At 37.2% G+C, this 23455-nt stretch overlaps 1 protein-coding gene across 1 annotated transcript in view; it reads right to left on the bottom strand.

The window, feature by feature from the left end:
- The window catches only part of LOC127410250 (mannosyl-oligosaccharide 1,2-alpha-mannosidase IA-like), a 157103-nt gene that overhangs the window by 4819 nt on the left and 128829 nt on the right, over positions 1–23455 (bottom strand). The window contains exons 8-11 of the mRNA XM_051645414.1: positions 16433–16548; positions 13982–14201; positions 12846–13018; positions 10737–10852 (exon numbers count right to left, since the gene is read on the bottom strand). Coding sequence (XP_051501374.1) covers positions 10737–10852; positions 12846–13018; positions 13982–14201; positions 16433–16548 — 625 coding nt within the window. The remainder of the gene's footprint in view (positions 1–10736; positions 10853–12845; positions 13019–13981; positions 14202–16432; positions 16549–23455) is intronic.

Below are 23455 nucleotides of genomic sequence, written 5' to 3'. Positions count from 1 at the left end.
TGATGTCTTGAGATGTTGCTTCAATATATCCACATAATTTTCCTTCCTCATGATGCCATCTATTTTGTGAAGTGCATCAGTCCCTCCTGCAGCAAAGAACCCCCACAACATGATGCTGCCACCCCCATGCTTCACGGTTGGGATGGTGTTCTTCAGCTTGCAAGTCTCACTCTTTTTCCTCCAAACATAACATTGGTCATTATGGCCGAACAGTTCAATTTTTGTTTCATCAGACCAGAGGACATTTCTCCAAAAAGTAAGATCTTTGTCCCCATGTGCACTTGCAAACTGTTGTCTGGCTTTTTTATGGCAGTTTTGGAGCAGTGGCTTCTTCCTCGCTGAGCAGCTTTTCAGGTTATGTCAATATAGGACTTTTTTACTGTGGATGTAGATACTTTTCTACCTGTTTCCTCCAGCATCTTCACAAGGTCCTTTGCTGTTGTTCTGGGATTGATTTGCACTTTTCACACCACTACATAAATTTCTAGGAGACAGAATACGTCTCCTACCTGAGTGGTATGATGGCTGCCTGGTCCCATGGTGTTTATGCTTGTGTACTATTTTTGGTACAGATGAACATGGTACCTTCAGGCATTTGGAAATTACTCCAAAGGATGAACCAGGCTTGTGGAGGTCCACAGTTTTTTTTTTCTGAGGTCTTGGCTGATTTCTTTTGATATTCCCATTATGTCAAGCAAAGAGGCACCGAGTTTGAAGGTAAGCATTAAAATACATCCACAGGTACACCTCATATTAGAAGCTAACTGGCTAAAGGCTTGACATAATTACCTGGAATGTTCCAAGCTGCTTAAAGGCACAGTTAACTTAGTGAATGTAAACTTCTGACCCACTGGAATTGTGAAATAGTCAATTAAAAGTGAAACAATCTGTCTGTAAACAACTGTTGGAAAAATTGGAAGATGTCCTAAATGACTTGCCAGAACAATAGTGTGCTAATATTAAATCTGTGGACTGGTTAAAAATCGAGCTTTAATGACTTCAACCTAAGTGTATGTAAACTTCTGACTTCAAATGTTGATTAGATCTACAATGCAAGTCTATGGGATTTTTTTCATCTTTTTCAAAAGAAATGAAAAAAAAAAACAACAACAACAGATAAATCAGATAACTCAGAATCAGTGATCGTCTAGTTTCTTTTGGAACTATTGCCGTTGATTAATCAGCAAAAACAATTGGCGATCGGCAGGCCCAGATGGAATTTGTGTGTGCAGAACTCCCCAGAATTGCGACATCTGTAACTGCTAAAAGTTCTACGCATTCCACACCCCTTGCATGTTTGTTTATTAAATATTTTGGCTAATCTGATGATGCTTTCAGTGATGAATACAAGAGCAATGCTCTCAGCAGCATTTAATAAATTGTGTTCAAATCAATTTCGCAATATTCCACAGATTTTCCTTCAAAATCAGTGCTGAAAATGCTAAAAAGATCTGCAGATTCCTTCTGGGCCTACCGATCGGTCGACCTCTACAACACACCTCTCTTCAGCAAGCCACATGATTTGAGGTACTTTTCAGGTCTATAGCACAAACAGTTTTGGCCGAGCTACACACCAACATTTTATATTGTTCAAACCCCTATCCCTAAGTATGAGCGATAGAAATAGCGATGTTTCCTTGGCAATCACTACTAATTATCTCTATTAATGCCTGATGAAGCAATATAAATACACAAACATCTTCCAACTGCTGACAAAATTCTGTCTCTGCCAAGTACAACACTGCCAAGACAACAATCTAAATAAGTGATGAAGATTTAAAGCTACAAAACGTCTAAACATTTAGCTTCCTTTGGTTGAGAATAGCAACTTGCATTAACAGTAGCTGACAGCCACGGCTAAAGGATGTTGTTATACAAGTGAAGGCCATCTATCAAAAGCAGAAGCCAAGAAATAACCCACACAGTTTGAAAGGCATGTCTTTATTTAGAAAGCCGGATGACACTCATTAAATATCAGTCTATAAACTTGCAAGTGATGCTGACGCCTGTTTCCTGATGAAGATGTGACCTTGATAATGCAGTTTTTAACCACCCTCTCTCTCCCCTCACTCAAAAGATATGCTGTACCTCAGGTCTCTAGAGTTGAAGTGAAATCATGTGTGTTAAATCATACTGGATGAGCCACTCCTTGCAGTTTTAATCACACCTGGCCTCCAACTTCAAGTATTATCATCAGTGTTCTAATATTTTAAGCCTCTGTCACTGTGTGTAGCTTGAGTAATGAGCAGAGAGATAATAATGGAAGGTGAGGGTGATATTTACATATTTAAATCTGCAAATTGTTATGGGGGTGAGGTGAAGCAGTTAAGCCTGCAAGAAGCAAGCCAGGGGCTAATACAACTGTGGCCTTGAGGTACTAAAGGGATAGGTGCTGTAATATGTTCATAGCACTGTTCTATGGTCAGAATGCATACAAGTCGCGGAAACAAACTCTGCTGGTTTTTGCGGTGTGGTCATATATTTTATTCTAGATTAATTAATGATACAGGTAACAGTATAGGGTGCAACAGTCTGTTTCCGGAGGTAAAAACTGGTATCTTTGTCTCTTTTTTTTAAAGAGCACCTATTATGGTTTTTAAATGTGCCTAATTTTGTTTTAAAGGCCTCATACAATAGATTTACATGCATCCAAGGTAAAAAAAAAAAAAAAAAAACACTTTAATTTGCTCATAATTTAAATTGCAGCATTATCTTTTTTTTTCCAGTGTCAAAAACGACTCCTTCAATGATCCGTTCTAAAGGATTCATTCTAAACTCCTCCTTTCTGAGTCTACTCTGCTCTGATTGGTCAGATGTCCCAGTCTGTTGTGATTGGTCTACCGCTTAGTGTAATGTTTGAGGGCGGGTCAAAACTGTTCACGAGCAGCCAATGAAGACCAGAGGCGGGTTTTTTTGTTACCAAATTACGTAGGTAATTATGTAGGTAACAGGAAGTAAGTCTGGAATTACTAACGACTGGTTTCTGGTGTTCAGAATTGGTTCTTTCTTTTGGGAGTCAATAACTCCATTTGTCGTGCACTTTGATTTTTGAAACTTTGCAGACTTTTTTTACATTCACAAACAGCTATATAACACAATACATGAAAGGTAATATTTGAAAAACCATAATAGGTGCTCTTTAAATTAGATTTTTGTCTTTGATTTTCAAAAACTTATTTTGCTCCACATCAGTGTTTGCAATGGTGCAATTCACCTCCATGGCTTAGAACTCTTTTATGAAGTACTTTATGAAACCCTTAAGGAAGAAATAAATGGGAAAAATACTACCAGAATCAAGTAAGAATGAAAAATTATGTGGGCTCCATTGTGCTGCATCTAAAACGAAAAAATGAAACCAACAAGCTTTATCAAGATGTTAACCTCTTTAATCTGGCAATGTATCTCAGGGGATATGCACTCATCAAAATGTGCTAAATATAACAACATATGACTTAATTTTCTTCCACATCTTAAGATAATATTCACAATTAATATTAGCAGTTTAATTGTTTTTTTACTGAAAAAAAAAAAAAAAAAAAAAAAGTAAGATTAATTTATAATTAATTATCACAAAGACAGCATGTTCTGCACCATGGGCAGAACAAGATGTTGGTTTCAGGTCATGTCAAGTCATGTGACCCACATACTCAAAACAGTCCCAACTATGATAAATGACAACAAGACTGGGTAGAAACTCTTTCTTTCTGAACACTTTCTATAAGAAACTTAAGAGTATGTATCTTGTGGTGCACGTTGCCTGTTTTAGGGTTAAAAAGCTTGCAGTCACTATTTGGGTGGTGTAGCTTTTGGGATGGAAACTAAAGGGTTGTAGATTCAAACCTCAGCAGATGATTCATGAGCTACCTCCATTGTGCCTTTGAATAAGGCAATTAAGTAGTATCATCTGTGGTAAAAATCAGGAATTTTTTTTTACTTTCAGGCAATGTTTCCATAAAACTTATTATCCTCAATAAAATTATTTTAAGAGTAACCTTAATATTTGTAAGATATTTTTAAGATAAAAGCCTTTGATTAAAGATTAAACAATTACATTTGATGGAAATTTGTTATGAAACTTAAATGCGTAAATCTTGAAAATAGGCTAAAATAATTTGAGTGTAGAGAGGCAATTTCCCCAAGCTACAAGGGGGTTAATTGCCTTAAACAATGGTGGGCACAATGGTAATGGCTCATGGCTCAATCCTTGGGATGGAACCAGCAACCTTCTGTAACCAGCCCTGAGCCTTAACCCACTAGGCCTGTGCGTCCTTTTGGATGAATGCATAAGCCAGACATTTAAATGTAAACATATTTCTAGTCACTAGAAGACGCTAGGGGAGGGGGTACAAAAACTGCACCCAAAGTAAATGGTTCTGTGTGTTCAGCAGAGCATATGTTGTGGGCCGAAGTGAGAATGTTAAAGAACACAGTCAGGCCAGATTAACACACAAGAGCATTTCAATGAATAGGAAACTCCCTCAGCCTGCTAGACAGTCTGGCTCTAAAGAAGAAGCATTACTTAATACACACTTACTGCGCAAGAGGGTGAACACAGGCCAGAAGCAACAACAGAATGAGAAACAGAACCAGAAAAGCTGAAAGCAGGGATTTCTGGATGTACAGTGCCTTGAAATATTACTCAGCCCCCAGTGCAGTTTTCAAACTTTTTTGTGTCAGATTTCAAATTTAGAATATATTAAAGTATTACTTTTTCCCCAGTTGGTACACAGTATTGTTTAACATAAAAAAAATAAAAAATAAAAAAATAAAATAAAAAAACATCAAAATCTCTTACTAAAATTTTGAGAATAAAAAAAGTATTCATACCCTTTGTAATTACTAGGTTAACCTTGCTCAGGAGTAAAATATTGTCTTATAAACACATACAATTTGTTGCTCTAGTCTCCACTAGTGTTGGAATTTAGTGGATCAGCTATTTCAATTACTTAATGAGCATAAATACCTTTCCTCTCTATAAGATCAAAATGTATAATTGGATTTTCCTTTGAACAAACAAAAATGAAGACAAAAGAGCATTCAAATAAGTGAGGGATATAATTGTGGAGAAGCACAAATCTGGGGAAGGATACAAAGCCATTTCAAAGGCAATGCATATACCTTGGAGCTCAGTGCAATCCATCATACAGAAGTGGAAGAAATTTGGAACTACAGCCACTCTGCCTAGTCAGCGAATAAGAGTGGCACTTGTCCTAGAGGCTAGTGCAAAACCAAACATAATTCTGACTGATCTACAGAAGTCAGTGACTGCGACTGAAATAATATTCATGGCTCAACGATCTCAAAACTATTACACAAAAATGGGCTGTTCGGAAGAGTGGCTAAGAAGAAGCCTTTGCTGAAAATAAATGAAAAGAAAGAAGCACATGCAATAATAGGGCTACAATTAATGATTATTTTGATAATTGATTAATCTAACGTTTATTAGAACGATTATTTGACTATTCGGTGATTATTGCAATGGTTAATCATTAGCTCTTAACCGATTATTCAGCTTGTGTTCCGACTTAAAAGGTTGTATTAAACGTGCTTACTAACAATAAAGAGGACAAAATTATATTTTAAAAATACCTCTAATTGACATTCACTGAATTAAAGGGGAAAACAATACTTTTTATTAAATTTAATTCAGTAATTCACTGCAAAAAATCATATTGTTATCATGTGTTTTGTCTTGTTTTCCATTTAAAATGGTCTAAAAATCCCTAAAACAAGATACATTTACTTGAGAAGCAACATATAAGATATTTAGACTTGCTTTAAGAGAATGTGTCTTAAATATAAGTGTATTTTGTATATAAGTGTATTTTTTCACTTGGTTATACTTCTGCAAGTGCAGTAAAGACAAAATATACTTATGTTCAAGATCTATTCTCTAAAAGCAAGTCTAAATATCTTATATACTGCTTCTCAGGCGAATGCATCTTTTTTTTTTTTTTTTTATGATTTTTAGATATTTTAAAATATTTGTATTTTTAATATTATATCAACATTCTCAGATAAATACTTTTTTCTTCTGTAGTATAGTTCCTAAAGTAAATGTGCATTGTTTTAAAGGAGTTTTAGATATTTATATTGGAAAACAAGCCAAAACAAAAACATATTTTGTTGCATTGTATAATGGGGCGAAGACTACCCTCTCTCTCACCTTTCTGTTCACTTCAATCCATCTTTAACTCACAAAAAACAAATTCTCTCTTATTAATAAAGCTGCATAATGTCAATTTGATTGACATAAGAAATGCACAGTGACACATATATTATGATTCAATAAGTCACGAGCAATCACGTTATAATCTAGCTGCATTAAGTGTGCGTGCTCGAGGGATGAGCGTCCCCGTGACAGAGTGTGCATCAGCCGGGTGCAGTTTCAATCTCTCCCCCTTAGATCGGGACACTTCACGCAACTCATAGAAGAGGTGCTGAACTCACAGAGAAATGCCAGTTTCAGAGTTTGTAGTTATTTACATGACCTGCTTCCATATTATTTGAACTTAATAAAGCTGTAACGCATTAAATATAATTGCATTTAAGATGTAACACCGGGGTGTTTCCTTTAAAGACGCTCGACACAAAAGTTTTGCTCCAGCTCCACTTGTTCTACAATGAGAGTGCTTCTGTATTTACTTATTTTTATTTTTCCATTATAATTCCCTCATACTTTGCGAACTACATCACCTGAAGCTGTCTGGAAAGTTTAGAGTGCATCTGGACTGTGAGCTGTGTAATTGTTCCTCTCCTCAGTCAGGCGCGAGCTGCAGTGCTCCTCTCGCGTGTCAACATTAGAGTTTAATGTGATCTCATGATACGCTAAATGACATCAAACTACTATTCGACAACGAAAATTTTTGTCGACAATTTTTTATTGTTGACATTGTCAATAATGTCGACTAATCGTTTCAACCCTAACATGCAATACATCACTTGGATGATGCAGCACATGTCTTGAAGTCTGATGAGTCTAAGTGGAACTTTTTGGCTTAAACACTAAACTGTATTTGTGGCACAAAGCCAACACTGCACATCAGCCACATAACACCATCCCCACAGTGAAACATCAGTAGCATGGTAGCTAGTGGTGCTTTTCAGCAGCAGGGACTGGCAATCATGTGAAGATTGATGGGATAATGAATGCACTGTTGTAGTGTTCAGTGATTCACCAAAAAAAAAACAAAAAAACAAAACAAAACATGAGTTGAACTCATCTCAATCTCAGGTGCAAATCATTTGTGTTAAATAATGGTTGGGGGCTGAGTACATTAAGGCATTGTATATGCTCTCTAAAAGAAATTGAAAGTCTTTTCTGGGCTGAATCGTGCATGCTCTGCTACTCCTGGCCAAAGGACAAGCACTCCTCCAGAGTATTACAGACAGGAGAAATAAAGAACTAATGTCAGGTGTGGCAGGATGAGACTGTAACAGTGATTTCCTCTTAAAGAGCAATCAAACAGGTGAATTGGAGTCTTGGAAAGACCCACAAAAACATGATACAAAAGAGCATGGTGACTTCGGCAACTCCTCAACTCTTCATTTTGGACCCTGACGTTGTAAATGACTTCAGTCTTATCACTGATTTCCTATACACCTTACGGCACAACAAAAGCTTTCAACAAGCTCAAATTTGATTCACTAGATTTACACAACTTCTAGGTCTCTATCCTTGAATCTCTTTGAAAGACATTTAGTTCTGCATGGGATATCCTCGAGCACAATCGTATTCCACTTTGTTTTCAAAGTTACCGGTATGTCCATGACAAACTGTACTAGTTACTTTTGGCAGAACAGAAATTCTGACCATAAAATCAGCACTCATTTTCTACTAATGTTCTTTCTGTGCCATAATAGAAATAAATAAGTTATTATCACTCTGGTCTGTTATTGTAATATCATCGATTTCTGATTTATTTGTGGCTGAAATATGTGCAAAATAAATGCAAAGTGGTTTAGTTGCTTTACCTGATGAGATGATCCATTCCTGTCTAAGTGGATGGCTTCTGGCCAGATTAAGGTGCCAAAATTAGTGGACCACATTACAGATTTTGTCAATAGTCAAAAGAGGAAAAACATACAGTTGAAGTCAGAAGTTTACATACACCTTAGACAAATACATTTAAACTCGTATTTTTCACAATTCCTGACATTTAATCGTAGAAAACATTCCCTGTCTTAGGTCAGTTAGGATCACTACTTTATTTTAAGAATATGAAATATCAGAATAATAGTAGAGAGAATTATATATTTCAGCTTTTATTTCTTTCATCACATTCCCAGTGGGTCAGAAGTTTACATACATTTTGTTAGTATTTGGTATTGCCTTTAAATTGTTTAACTTGGGTCAAATGTTTTGGGTAACCTTCCACAAGCTTCTCACAATAAGTTGCTGGAATTTTGGCCCATTCCTCCAGACAGAACTGGTGTAACTGAGTCAGGTTTGTAGGCCTCCTTGCTTGCACACACTTTTTCAGTTCTGCCCACACATTTTCTATTGGATTGAGGTCAGGGCTTTGTGATGGCCACTCCAATACCTTGACTTTGTTGTCCTTAAGCCATTTTGCCACAACTTTGGAGGTATGGTCATTCTCCATTTGGAAGACCCATTTGCAACAGAGCTTTAACTTCCTGGTTGATGTCTTGAGATGTTGCTTCAATATAACCACATAATTTCCTTCCTCATGATGCCATCTATTTTGTGAAATGCACCAGTCCCTCCTGCAGCAAAGAACCCCCACAATATGATGCTGCCACCCCCATGCTTCACGGTTGGGATGGTGTTCTTTGGCTTGCAAGCTTCACTCTTTTTCCTCCAAATATAACATTGGTCATTATGGCCAAACAGTTAAATATTTGTTTCATTAGTCCAGAGGACATTTCTCCAAAAAGTAAGATCTTTGTCTCCATGTGCACTTGCAAACTGTTGTCTGGCTTTTTTATGGCAGTTTTGGAGCAGTGGCTTCTTCCTTGCTGGGCAGCCTTTCAGGTAATGTCGATATAGGACTTGTTTTACTGTGGATATAGATACTTGTCTACCTGTTTCCTCCAGTATCTTCACAAGGTCCTTTGCTGTTGTTCTTGGATTGACTTGCACTTTTCGCACCAAACTACATTCATCTCTAGGAGACAGAATGTGTCTCCTTCCTGAGCGGTATGATGGCTGCGTGGTCCCATGGTGTTTATACTTGCATACTATTGTTTGTACAGATGAACGTGGTACCTTCAGGCATTTGGAAATTGCTCCCAAGGATGAACCAGACTTGTGGAGGTCCACAATTGTTTTTCTGAGGTTTTGGCTGATTTCTTTTGATTTTCCAATGATGTCAAGCAAAGAGGCACTGAGTTTGAAGGTAGGCCTTAAAATACATCCACAGGTACACCTCCAATTCAGTACACCTCCTATCAGAAGCTAACTGGCTAATTGTCTAAAGGCTTGACATCATTTTCTGGAATTTTCCAAGCTGTTTAAAAGCACAGTTAACTTGTGTTGTTCTGACCCACTGGAATTGTGATATAGTCAATTAAAAGTGAAACAATCTGTCTGTAAACAATTGTTGGAAAAATTACTGGTGTCATGCACAAAGTAGATGTCCTAAACGACTTGCCAAAACTATAGTTTGCTAATATTAAATCTAATATTATAATTAAAAAATGAGTTTTAATGACTTCTGACTTCAACTGTACGCTGGAAACATGCACGACTGAGAAATAATTTTTAAAGAGACAGAAACACTAAAGCTAAAGGGAACAATGCTATAGCAGCATGCTGAGAAAAATTATATTAAACATTCTACTGAAATAAAGAAGTCTTCACACAGAGACTAAAAATAATTCTGGCTACATACAATATATCAGTCTTGATGAAAAAAACAGACACTAGCAAGTTGATAACATTTACTCAGTGCCAATTATCAGCCATACGAACACAGAGATGAAACTAATGAGCTAATAATCTCTAGGAATACACAGGAGGAGAGAAATACTAGGATCACTCTGAGAGGAAATATTTTTCTTTTCATCCACACTTTGAGCAAGTTCTATTCTGCTCCACGAGGAGCAATTGTAATGCTGCTGGAGTGCCAAATTTCTAAATCACAGTTAATATGCTGAAACTATTTATGAGGGCTATGACACATAGTCATCTGCCTTCGCAATGTGTGTGTGTGATTTGTGAATATGTCAAACCTCTGTCTTTTTCTGTCACACTTTTACAATCAGTTTTTGGGCAGATGGGTAAACAAAAGGGACAGGCAATAAAACTTCATAAACATGCACCACAGCAGTGACAGTGCATTGCAATACAGCAGTTTATCACAGTGTTTTTGATTCATTTACATCACAATGTTGTTTAGTTAGTTGTAATTTTTAAATTAGTTGTAATTTTTAAATGAGTTGTTTTTGTATGTAATGCAAAGGTAGGTTTGTTTATAAGTTTTATGCTATTATCCTAATTGAAACCAGAATTGTTTTTGTGCCAGATAAATACATAAATACTGTTCTCACATTTTGCAATTTATGTAGACAAAATATTGCAGTAATTAGTAACTTTTTTTAGTAACTTGTAGCTACAATTTTAAAGAGGTAGCTTGACTGTAGCTTAACATTTATTTATTTGTTATTTTTAGGGGTAGGGTTAAGCTTCAGGTATAAGTTAGCTTTATATATAAACAGTAGTAGTCTATGGTATGCCCTCATTTAAATTAAATGTGTGTGTGTGCAGTACTCACTTGAGTGTCTCAGCCAGGTAGAAGCTCTGCTGGACGTCGTCGTGGTTGGGTGTGTTTGCGTAAACATCCCTCACCCCACTGTAACCCCCATCCACCCTACAGTGCTTCTCCAGAGCCTGCAAAACAGAACTACACTTTCATATGTCAGTCTCAAATTTAACGGTTCTACACAACCCTAGCAACATATGTATTTTGCTATACTAGCCACTCAAAATGGAAAAAGAAAGCTAAAAAGAATGAGAAAGGTGTGAGTGGTGCTTGCCCATGCAAAAGTCGGCACCATGATGCTAGGGTGCTGTGGGTGGTTGCCAGGGCATTGTTATGTGGTCACTTCTGTGTTAAGAGTGGTTTAAAGTGTGAGTGGTTTAGGTGGTTTCTTACTCGCCCAAATCAAGAGCCCAACCCCAAGTCTCTATGATATTCTGGCCCATAGATATCTCAGAGTCTGCATCTCAGAATGCACAACACGTCGAACCTTGAGGCAGATGGGCTACAACAGCAGGAAGCCACGTCGGGCAATTTATTAGGACCATAGTGTTCCTAATAAAGTAATCAGCGAGTGTATCTTTAAACAGAAAGATGGCATTCAATGATTTTACTTGAAAATAATAATGATAATAATAATAACGTTTTGTGTCCTTAATATTTTTATATCGTGGTAACCATTTTATAACAGCAGAAAGGCCCTCGTGGATGTACCATATTGTGAATATAGTCACGGCTGAAAGGCGTTGATACACATGATGCCAAATGATGTGTGTATATATATATATATATATATATATATATATATATATATATATATATATATATATATATATATTAACAATCTAGCTTGGGCTCTCGTAACTTTTGCCTAAGTATGAACAATAGTAATGCTTGCCTTGGCAGCCACCACTAATGAGAGGGCAAATAATGCACAATGAAATTGTCAATTATTGGCGCTTGGTGGTGAAAAGAGTGCGGCCAAAAAATGTCGGATAATTAAAACTGTCAAGATTTGAAAAAAAAAAATTTTTTTTTGGAGAGACCTTTTTTTTTTTTTTTTTTTTCTATTCAATGAATGTTGAGCCAGCAAGTGTTACTGAGAGAGGATTAGATGGCAGAAAGAGAGAGAGAGAGGGAAAGGGAGAGATGTCGCCTGAGGTGCTAGCCACATCACAATAGCAATCTGAAGTCATTATGATACAATTACACAGCTCTGAGATGATGGCAGTCTGCATTGTCTGTAATCCTGCTGAGCTGAAGTGCAGGGACAGTCTGAGGGCAGGGATAAACCCTCACTGTGACTTACTGTGTCTGGCCTACATTCCCCGGCCTAATGTGTGGACATGTTTACCAACTTCACACAGTGTACAAGACATTATGTAATTATGTGTTTTGAGTACGTCAAAGCTCATTTTTATCCACACGGCAACAGACAAAGTTCTCAAACAGACGAAGTTCTCACTTTTATATATCCCGCAGCCTCACTGTCTGTACTCGTATTCCAGTTTCATACCAAGAAAAGTTTTCCCACATTATGACATTTTCATGACAATTAAGAACCTCCCCATCCTAATGTGCTCTGGATGTTTTACTTGTGATTTTTTTTGGATATTCTCATTGTCCTACAAAAATACTCCCATGATGTATAAATACTTTACAATTTTAATATTATCTCTAATATAGAATTATTAAAAACAGATATTTAGCATTATGGTAATGAGAATTAGGGAGAGGTGTGCATTAAACTGTCCTTAAAATAATTTAGCAATGACAAAAATGTAATTGTACAATTAGTCTTTATATATGCACTTTATGCAAAATATATATTTTTTTGTTTCAGGGGTCGCACACTTTTTGAATTTCTGTCATTCGTGATTATGGATAATAATTTTAAAAATATTTTTTAGACACTGCACTTAAAAGTCTAATTGATTAGAAAAGTACTTGTAATATAATACAGAATAATAACAGTAATATAATAAGTAATAATAATGTATAGTAACTCTAATTATTATTATTAATAAATTATTGTAATTACTATTACATATAATAATGAGTAATAGAAATATCATTCAAATCCACAGTCCACTGTTTTATCCCTGCAACAGACCAAGTTCTTACCTGTACGGCCTCCCAGCCCCACTGTCTGTATTTGGGGTCATGGGTAAACCTCCACATGTACATGTACGTCTCGATGACTTCTGGCCTCAGGATGAAGTACTTCTCATTTTGCCGTGTGGCGATGGCCTCCACTCCGCCGTCGAAGCGGAATGCCTCCGGGCCCAGCTTCATACCTGAAACGTACATGCCGGCAAAATCATCGCTCAAACTTCCATGTTGACAAGGGATTACGGGATTACAATGTACCTGAGATATTTGGATGTGGATTAGGGACTATGGCATAATCTGGAACGGTAATCTGTGTCCGATAAAAACACCTTCGCATTATGAACAAGACTGTGAATGTATGTGTGTTTAACGAGTGTGAAAGATAGAGTCATGAGGATTTGTATCCCTCTTTGTGTGTGTGTACAGGGTTAACAGCATAGGATTTAAGGATTCTCTAGAATGGGTGTGTGACTGTATTATTGGCAGAGGAGATTGATTTATGGGTGAACACTGTTGAAAATTCTCACCAGGGACTGTAATAAATCAATCTGACTCTGAGCAAAGCCGACAAAAGAAAATACTATACTAACTACGCTCATGCTACAGCAAAGATATACAAAAAATAATCATATACTTTTTAAAGTATTGGTTAAATCAATGTTAAAAATGTAAAAAGCCTTTATTGAATTCAGAAATGTTTAGAAATGTGTCTGTTTAGGGTCTAGCAAACAGCTAAATGGGTGAAAAGTAATTTGCAAAAGAAAAAAAAAAATTACAATGAAAATAAATAGATTAAATAAACAATTTAATACATAATGAAAGTATTACATTCATAATTTAATCACGAAATAAATCAATAAATGCCCCTTGTATTTCATTTCAGCACTACTTTGCATACATTTGCATTGTTGCATTATCTTTAGGTTGAGTTTGTATTTAAGCAGGAGCTTCGTGTCTTTTCATTTTCAGTGTTACGTTATCGGCACATCACTCAATAAGAGTTTAATAATTAATTTAATAATTTTAGAGTTTTTTGTAACAATTTAATTATTTATGATTTATTTAAATATTTAAATATTTGTTTAATTTTTTGTTATTTAGCAGCTCCAAATACTACCAAAATTGTGCATGAAAGAGCTCCTACTCACTAGTTCGGGCATAAGACTCGTGACACGTGCGGGCGATCTCCGCTGCGAGTTCCATCTGGTGGCCTGTCTTATCATCGGGGGCTCCGTCTGCCCCTAAAGCAATCATGCCACCAGCGAAGCAGGTCAGGTGACCCATCTTATGCTCCAGGAGTCCACCTTTCCATTCGGCGATATACGTCAACCCACCGCTTGACTTCCGGATCAAATTCTTCTCAATTGCCTGCACACAAAAAAAGAATCGAATGTAATTGATATGAACAGGTAATGTTTTTGAGTCTCTTAAAAAAAAAAAATTCCCTCAACTCTCTGTTTTACTCATCCTATGTGGGTTGAAAGGACCTTTGTCCTTGTTTGCATTTGTTTTGTTTGTCCATTACAAAGGGGACATTCAAGGCTTCGGAGTGATTTCATTCCCTCAAAAGCGCCATCTGAACAGTTCGAGGCCTGAGGTAAGGAAGATCATGGCAGAGATCAGGGTCACAGCTGTGTACCATCATTAGGTTTTCGATTCAGTAATATAAATACAGTGTTTTTTTAAAATTACTATTTAGTGAAATGCATGTGTAAGTTTATTCCCATCACCCAAAAAAGAGGTTCTCATGGTTTTTGTGCTAGATATATACTTTTCTTAACTAAAATTGTTAACACTTTACAGTAAGGTTGTATCGAGCAGTGAACAATTGTATTTGTAATTTTATAAATATACATTAACCAATATAAATAAATGCTGCAGAAATCTTGTTAGTTCACTGTTAGTTCATGATACCTAATGAATTTACTAAGGTTAAAAAACAAACATATCGTTGTGTTACAAAGGAAAAAAAAAAATATAATCTGATATTATATAATCACGAGTAGATTGTAGCTTGGCAAGTTACACTTTTAATGTCACTTCCCCAACCCAACATTATGTGGCACACAAATTAAAACTTTTACATCTGCTAAGAACTTTTTTCAGTATGTATCTCGTGGTACAGTCAATACATTTCTCTAACAAACAAAACTCAGACTGCTTTGATGCACTGCCTTCTTTATTTTCCCAACTGGTGCTAAAAATTTAATGCTTTGAGTGAGAGGTGTGGATGAAAGGAGACAAGTGAGAGGCCTGTATGTGGTTAGTGAGATGAATTAGGTGAAATCAGGCCGTTCAGCGAGAGTTAAAGGTCTGATAAAAAGCTTTCTGTAGAGGTAATGAATGCTGGGCCAATATGGTGGATGGAACAGCCATTAAATAAGCCCTCTCTGAAGGTGACTGAACATAATGCACTTTTCTTTTCTTGGATGATTGTCCTGGAGTCCAGAGTTAGTGTGTGTGTGTGTTTAAGTGACAGAGACACTCAGGGGAGGCTCCCAGACAGGTGGCCGGTGAGACAGCATTATCTTAGGCAGGTTGAGATGGTTCTCTCTAATGAAAGTGAGGATTGAGTTTGTGGTCTGTAACAATCAGTCTACACCAGCTTTTCAAAGCTCTCACGGATGGCTCGTGCAGAGTGCTAGTGGAAGCTTACTCTCACACAAGTTTTTTACTTTTCTACAGAAAATAAAGTGAAGTGGGATTCCAAGCTGCAGATTTTTTTTTTTTTTTAGATATTGAAGCTTAATAAAAAAACAATCAAAAATATGCAATGCAAACACTTTTTTAATATTCACCTTGGAAGAGCTGAACTTGGAAACTTGGAAAAGAAAATAACCTCTTACAGCCATACAGAACAACCTCTTCTGTTATTCAACTAATTGGACTATAGTCCGAATAGATATAATATTTCATATGATGTGAATGAATACGAGCTGTGAGGGTTCAAAAGTAGTGTCAAATGAATGTGTACCTATGTGTACAAGATAGAAAATACATCTTTTAACAAATTTCCTCATGCTGTTCCAAATCTGTGTGTCTTTCTTTCTTCTGTGGAATACAACAGGAGATGTTAGGCAGAATGGAAGCCTCAGTCACCATTTACTTTCATTGCTTCTTTGTTCCATACAATAAAAAAATTAATGGTGACTGAGACTGCCATTTTGCCTAACATCTCCTTTTGTGTTCCACGGAAGAAAGAAGTCATTTGGGTTTGTAACAACAAGAAGATTATTAAATGATTCATTTTACGGTGAACTATCCCTTTAAGACAGTACAATATATTTAACTAATTGTACTTGTGTTGTTTTTTGATCTGGACAATGTTTTTCTACTTTTCTAATTTTAGTGTTTGTCTTGCATCAGTTCAAACCACGACTGTGTTAATCATGTGTTTCTATTGGCAATTTCAGTTTTAGTACTCAAACTGTGTCCTCAAAATCCTGCTGACCCAAGCAATTTAGCTGGAAGGCATCTTTCAAAAACATGGATGTCAACCATATTCTCATCTAGTCAGCAGTAGCCTGTTCATTTTCTCCAATCGCCAGTAGACTGTTATTTCTCTGTGGGCTTTTCCTCTTTGTAATGGTGAACTTTACCTGTAGGGCATCGAAGTAGAGCTTCTTTCCCTCCTCATCACTTTTGTCTGACATGATCCAGGCCTTCAGCAGGTACTCATAGAAACTGTCCCCCAAACCTCCCACCGAGACGTGATCTGCAACACAGAAAAACCAGCAGAGAGTAAGAGAAAAACTCTTTCTTAACCATGAGCCAGTGCAATAGTCCACTCTGGTCTGTATTAAACAGACAAAAATATATGGTACACAAATACTTCCTCGGCACACATATTTAGCAGAAATATGGCTTCTTTACAGTGGATAAATTATGAACCCTGTAAGAGATTGGAGCTGTTGTGCAAAACAAACAGTACATATTTGATTTGTACTCTCTCCAGGTTTGTTCTGTTATGAGTCATTTAGCAGATGCATACTTATGCAAAGTGACTAACAGTACACATACTACATTGACAGTCTCCCATGGTGTTAAGTGTGTAGTTGATGGGCGCTATGGTAAATAGGGATTTTACCTTTTCAATTTCTGTATTAGTCAATCTTTAGGTAACTACATCAGATCTTTAAAGGCATGAAATGGCATTCACACTCCATTTAAAGGGGTCATGTCAGGAGGAACACATTTTTCCTTGATATTTTGACATATAAGAGGTTAAAAACATACTGTACATTTCAGAACTCAAAACTTAATCCCCAATGCAAATAAAATCATTTATTGTTCGTTCTCTACTCCCGCGACTACCCTACGTCACTAGGGGTATATTAATTCATGACCGCCTCTACAGCGAAAAAACATCAACGCTTACTTAAAATCATCGCACCCTTGGCCCCGCCTACAGTTGCTCCGTTCGTACACACAGAGAGAGCAGGACCTACTGTGGCCTCACTATTCCTGAACGCCAAAGGGGACCCATCTGGACTATTTTGGATTATTTTTGAAAATATTCATACACTAGAGAGACATGCTTGATACATATCTCACACCACTTTTAAAAGACGCTCTGTCAAGTTACAACTCTGAAAAGGAGACTCCATTCGGTTTCATTCAGCTTCTCTGCCACAAATAAAATGTGTTGGATGTGCATTATGTGTAAATCCTGAAATGTAGTTTTATAATGTTGATAGGCTTGTTCATTCTCTTCCGATTGAGTTTAAATATGGCTGATTTCGAGGGGCTGCATGCTGTTAGCCAATCACACAAAAAAACAAAAAACAAAAAAAAAAACCTGTATTCTATCATATTTGTTGCAATGTGTCTAGGTTTTTTTTTTTTTTTTGCACAGAAACACACATTTGGTCTGCACGGCCCCTTATAAGCCCTACACTATTTATCACAGAATATTCTTTTTTTCTTGGAAATACAATACATTACGGAACTTAAAATGTGATGCGAATTATGCTTCATGTTGTCGGGGTGTACACAGTGCATTTTTTGCCTGCCGGGAGAAATCGCTGAATTGTCAATCTGCCTGAAATTGACAATCAGGAGGCAACAAAAACCATAGAAGTACAAACTCTGACAGGAACAGCGAGCCCTGTAAGATGTGTCAGGCAATGCCTACCATGACAGGGAGGTCTGAGACTATATTGAACAGAGGATCAAGAGCAACAGCTTTTAGGTGAGTTGCAGTCTAGCTATGCTGTTTGCAGTTTCTAAAGGGTTTTTTAATTAATTTAAGCACAGCCTATCTATGTAGATCATGTTGATTATTGGTATGCTGGTAAAATGTAACGCTGCTGTTTGATTTCTGGAAATAGCTCATACAGTGGATTGTCAAACAGAAGATGATGTCCTAACTATAATAGGGTGAAAATGAATGTGATTGTGTCAGAATTTGCAAGGTCGTAAATTCGTGTACCACTGCCTCTGTACGATTAGCAGGTAAACTGATTCGTAATGTGTGCAGGGGCTCACGACCTCCCCAGTGTCAGAACTTGCACCATGTATACTGGCCTTAGTCACATATAACACCTTTTCCCTAGTGTGTAAATAATAGGTTTACTTAGACTTTAGGGCTGCAACTAACAATTACAAGTATATACGTGTATCAATTGTTTATAGTTCTGCCAGTGCAGCAAGACAAAAATATACTTTCAAGATTATATTCAACATTCTCTGAAATCTTTTTTGCTCATTTGGAGCATTTATTTCGGAACCTAGTGCATTTTCTCCCTTAGTTTGGTTCGTTTAGGCATATATGAACACGGCAATCACACTTGGATTTGCACCAAAACAATCAGACCGATTGCAAACAAACCCTGGAAAGGTTCCCTTGTGGTGAGAATGCAAGCCGACCCAACGGACCAACGAACCAAACAATATCCTTATAAAAACCATGAACATAACTGATGGATCTTTGGAGAAGACATCTGTAGGTCAGCAATTCACTGTAATTCATCATCAAAACTTTTGGCGACTATATTAGATATAGTTGCATGTTTAAAATAGGAGATGTTTGTATAATTCCTGAGGTAATTATAGTACGATTGCTTCCCTTGGATAGTGGCAGAACAGAGGTAGGAAACAATTTCCGTGGCTTCTCTCTGCTGTTTGAATGTGTGTGTGTGTGTGTGTGTGTGTGTGTGTGTGTGTGTGTGTGTGTGTGTATGTGTGTGTGTGCACGAGAGCCAGCTCTGTGACCGTGAGAACAGGCACTTTTCAATGCAGAAATAATGCAAAAGCAACTAATGACGGATAAAAACAGCCATGACAATTTTACATCGCATATCATTTGTGTGTCGGATAAAGTGTCTTTGCCGTGCAACCACGTTTTGTATGTTTAGTGTGACATGAATAACACTTGAAAATGTGTCACGGTTAACAAAATTATTACAGGTATACCATTTTAACTGGTCCTATATCAATGGATGTGCTAAATCCTGGAACAGCGCACAGACATTCTGACCAATAAGGGGACAGTTTGCTTACATGTGACTTTTGACAGTTTTGGTCCGTTTTGAAATGTTGCCTTGTTAAAGCGAACCGAACCAAGAGGAAATGCAACACTGCAACCATTTTAGCCGGTTTCGGAACGAGCTACAGGTCTGTAGCAATTATATTGAAAAACAAAGGTACAATTTTGTTGCAGTGTATAATCGACTAAGACTACCCTCTCTTACCTTTTTGTTTATTTGATTTTGATCCATCTTTAACTCACAAAAAACAAACTCTCTGTTCATAATAGAGCTGCATATTACTGATTTCTCCATGACACACTGCGTCACATACATTATGAATCAATAAATCACAAGCTGTCACATTATCATCTGAAGCTGCGGCAAACTATCAACTTGAGAGATCGCATCACCCAGAGCAATTTCAAACTCTCTTGCGCTGTTTGCGTCAATTCAAGCGACTCATAGAAGAGGCTCTGACCGCACAGATGCAGATGACCCACTTCCTTATTTTTTAAACTTTGATAAAAGCATTAAAGGTATAGTGGCAGGGTGTTTCCTTTTTAGACATTCTAAAGCCTGTTACACACAGCATGCAGAAGCAGGGCAGAAGCAGCGCATATTTGTTCGGCGCCCAGGTAAATAGGTCAGTAATTTCAATGGAAGCAAAAGCAGCTCAGCAGAGCAACAAGCTTCCAGTGTTAATTCATTTTTAGGTCCCCACTGAAAGCTAAATGTTGCATGAAGTGACAGAATCACAGCCAATCAGAACATAACTGATGTTCAATATACACCTACTGTATGTAGAGCATGAATTAAAAACACAATTTCATGGTGGGTGGTGCTACACAGAGCGACGCAATGAAAATAGAAACTAAGTTACTGACAATAAATCTACTTGTTTGGTGGTTAGGACAAAAAAAGATTAACATTAACCTGGTGCAACCCCGCGTCCACATGCGTGGACGTTGTATTTTGACTTTGCTATACGCAACGCATAATTTAAATGAATTAAAATCATCTGAATACTGTTCACAAGATTCTAGACAGTCATTTAAAGGGTTAACTTCTGCAGCACCGAGTCATGTGACGCAACAACATGATGTCGATTTCCTTGAAGCGCTCCTACGGATGCAGCGCCAACAAAACCTGTTTGGTTATAAAGAGGAGAGTCTCTAGTTTTGTTTGATATGCCGCATTAAAAATTCTGTTAATTTTTCGTGTGTCAGCGCCCTGATAAACATATGTCCACATATGTGGAAACTCATACCACAATTCTTCAAAAGTAGAAAAAACATTTTCATTATTTTGAATAACTTTCAACTCTAACACATCAGTGGGTCATTTCACTTCATTTTATTATATATTTTGTTATATATTATATGCATTTTCACATTGAGAATAAATGGGTTCATCCAAAAGCTGAAAAATTTTGCTTTCAGAGGCTTTATATGGACTTAGAATGAAAATAAGGTGGATTTCAAACTGTTCTGAGACCAGTGAAGACAGACAGCACACTGGGGGTTAAGTCATTCAATAAATAGGGAGCAAGGGAGCATCCTACAGCTTTCTATGCAGCTAAGTGCATTCAATCCCAAAATCCAACCAAAAGTTCAGTTTCAGGCTGCAGATGATGTTTGGACCACTCAACATGTTTGACAGATATGGGAGAATGGTAATCAGTACATAGATTCAGATTAAAATGGTTGGCAGTGATTGGATGAGCAGTGATTGGATGATGCTGGACATTACTTTGAATAAGAATTATTTATTCTGCATTACAGAAAATCAGCTGTAATGTCTGTAATGTCTCAAAAACATGAAAAACCAACAATCCTGGAAACATTATAAACAATTTGATGAAAAAAAAATCTGACTTTCTGTCGCTTAGTGTTATTTAAAATTTCACAATATAGTCTCGCTGTCCTCATATGTGGACATCAATTTTTAGGAAAACTAAAACTATTTGCTCTAGAAAAAAGTTTCTTTTTTTATTGCTTGTCTATTAGGTGCTACTAGTTACAAATCAAAAAGGGAAAGGAAAATTCACACAGAGGTCACGCGGGGGTCTCAGGAGGTTAAAAAGATGTGATTTAATGCTTTACTGTAGTTCTGTTCAGAAACCAATTTATTTTTAGAACAGAGCTTTTGTCTTGTCACATGCAGAGGCTAAACTGGTAAGAGACCGATTTTGGAAGACACTGAGAATTCCTGATACTGCAACAACATATTGACGGATGAGAAAAGAGAGGAGATGAATATAAAACAAGAAAGGGTAAAAGAAGGGTAGATGTAGCAATATTAAAGATGGTTCTTTCACTAAGGTCAACCCTGGAGCTATAAGCCACTCAACCCCACAGGTGACAACTGACCCATGTGGAAACCATCCAAGACTGTGCTTGTCTACTTGGGTGAAGCAAAAAGACTGACAGCTATTTTTTTTAATGCAGCTGTGTGTTATCATCCCATCTCCCTTGGGCCAGCTGCCATCTCAGATCATTTTTGTTTATGATCTTCTAAACAAACGACTTTAGTCAAAGTGAAAAAGAAAGACTTGCTCTGATGCACAAAAAGAAACCCTTGTTTCAGACGGTTACATTCTGACAGCTCCAAAGCCTGTCCTTTTTCACTCTGTAGCGTTGCTTGTGTTATCTCGACTACACATTCTGCAGTATCTTTGTTTTCCTCTGACTCTTCATCATCAGTGTTGAAGTGCCTGCGTCATCGCTGACCATGAAATTCAGACTATACTGCTCTCCAGACTAAGACGGCAATAAATCCTGAGCGAGGACAGCACAAATCCGAAAGTTAAAGCTGTCATCTTGGAAACTTCAGGACCAGAATAAAACAACCCATTCTATTGATGTACATGGGTTTTTAGAGGCTGAACTTAAACTGGAGGAGTCTGTGTATTTCCGGCGGTGTTGCATAATTAACATTGGAAGCACAGTGAGAACGAGATGTTTGTAGTGAGGTGAAAGATCTACCATTTTGTGGCACTGTTTCAGCATCTAGTCTCAGCTGAAAACACACACCCATACATTCATGGAGTGTCTGATGAAGATTTCACAACCATGACTCGCATCACGGTACTATCAACTCTCTCAACTGACTGAGGCACTTGAGAGTTTGAAGAGCTGGTCACGTGCATGGCAACAACATCTGTGGCACTCGCTTGTCAAAGGGTGAAGGCCATGTCTCCTTATGTATAATATTGAGAACACCCATGACGTAGAGGTGCTGAAATTCAATGGAAAGATAAACCCTGTACATCACGACCTGTGAAGTTGACTCGATGTTCATTTCAAACCCGGAATACTAAAAATAACAAATGTTAACATTCTCTTTCCTTGTGTGCAAGACATATGTACCTGTTAACATCTCAAAAATGTGTTGTAGTGTTTCGTGACCCTTTAAATGTCGAAAGGAAAACAGCATTTGACTTACATGATGTTTCAGAATGCTGCTTTCTGCAAAAACCCTTAAATAAACTGTTGTCTTAAGTGTATGTAAATGGGTCAATGAGTGGTCCCGAGAAATAACTAGAATAGTCACTGGATTTAACAAAGTTTGTGAGGTTTATGACAGTGAATTTTTGTTTGAGAAACGTAATAGCGAAAAAGCAATATTCCGCTTTGCTCTCAGTGTTATATACGATTACAGATTTAACAGCCCCTTAGTGAACTGTGGTTGGTCACTTAATCTGTTGCTAAGACAGTCTCTTCCTGTCTAAATGGTCGGTTGCTGGCCAGAATAAGCAGTAATATAGACCAGACTTACATCGTTAGTAAGAACTCAGGCCATGCGAGACTACTAGCTGTCTAATGTGCATTAGCGTGATGAACTTGTTTCCTGTCACTTGAAATGAAAATTAATCTGGAAACCCACAGTAAATACTACAGGTAAAAGTTTAAAAGCCACTCATCTTAAAGGCATAGCAGGTTATTGCCTTTATTTAGCGACCAAAATGAGAAAATGTTTCCTGACAGTTTTTAAGAAGGCCCTTTGAGTGTCTTTGCTGTAGGTGTTATAGACAGAGTGTGAGGGTTTGCTTCTTATTCACTCACCTCAGACTGACCTACTGCTGCGTTCAACACAATGACCTTATAGAGATATTTAACACACACACCCACCCACACCCACACACACGCACAC

Source organism: Myxocyprinus asiaticus, chromosome 19, assembly GCF_019703515.2.
Source record: "Myxocyprinus asiaticus isolate MX2 ecotype Aquarium Trade chromosome 19, UBuf_Myxa_2, whole genome shotgun sequence".
Classification (NCBI taxonomy): Eukaryota; Metazoa; Chordata; class Actinopteri; order Cypriniformes; family Catostomidae; genus Myxocyprinus; species Myxocyprinus asiaticus.
This window is presented reverse-complemented; position numbering and strand designations above follow the sequence as displayed.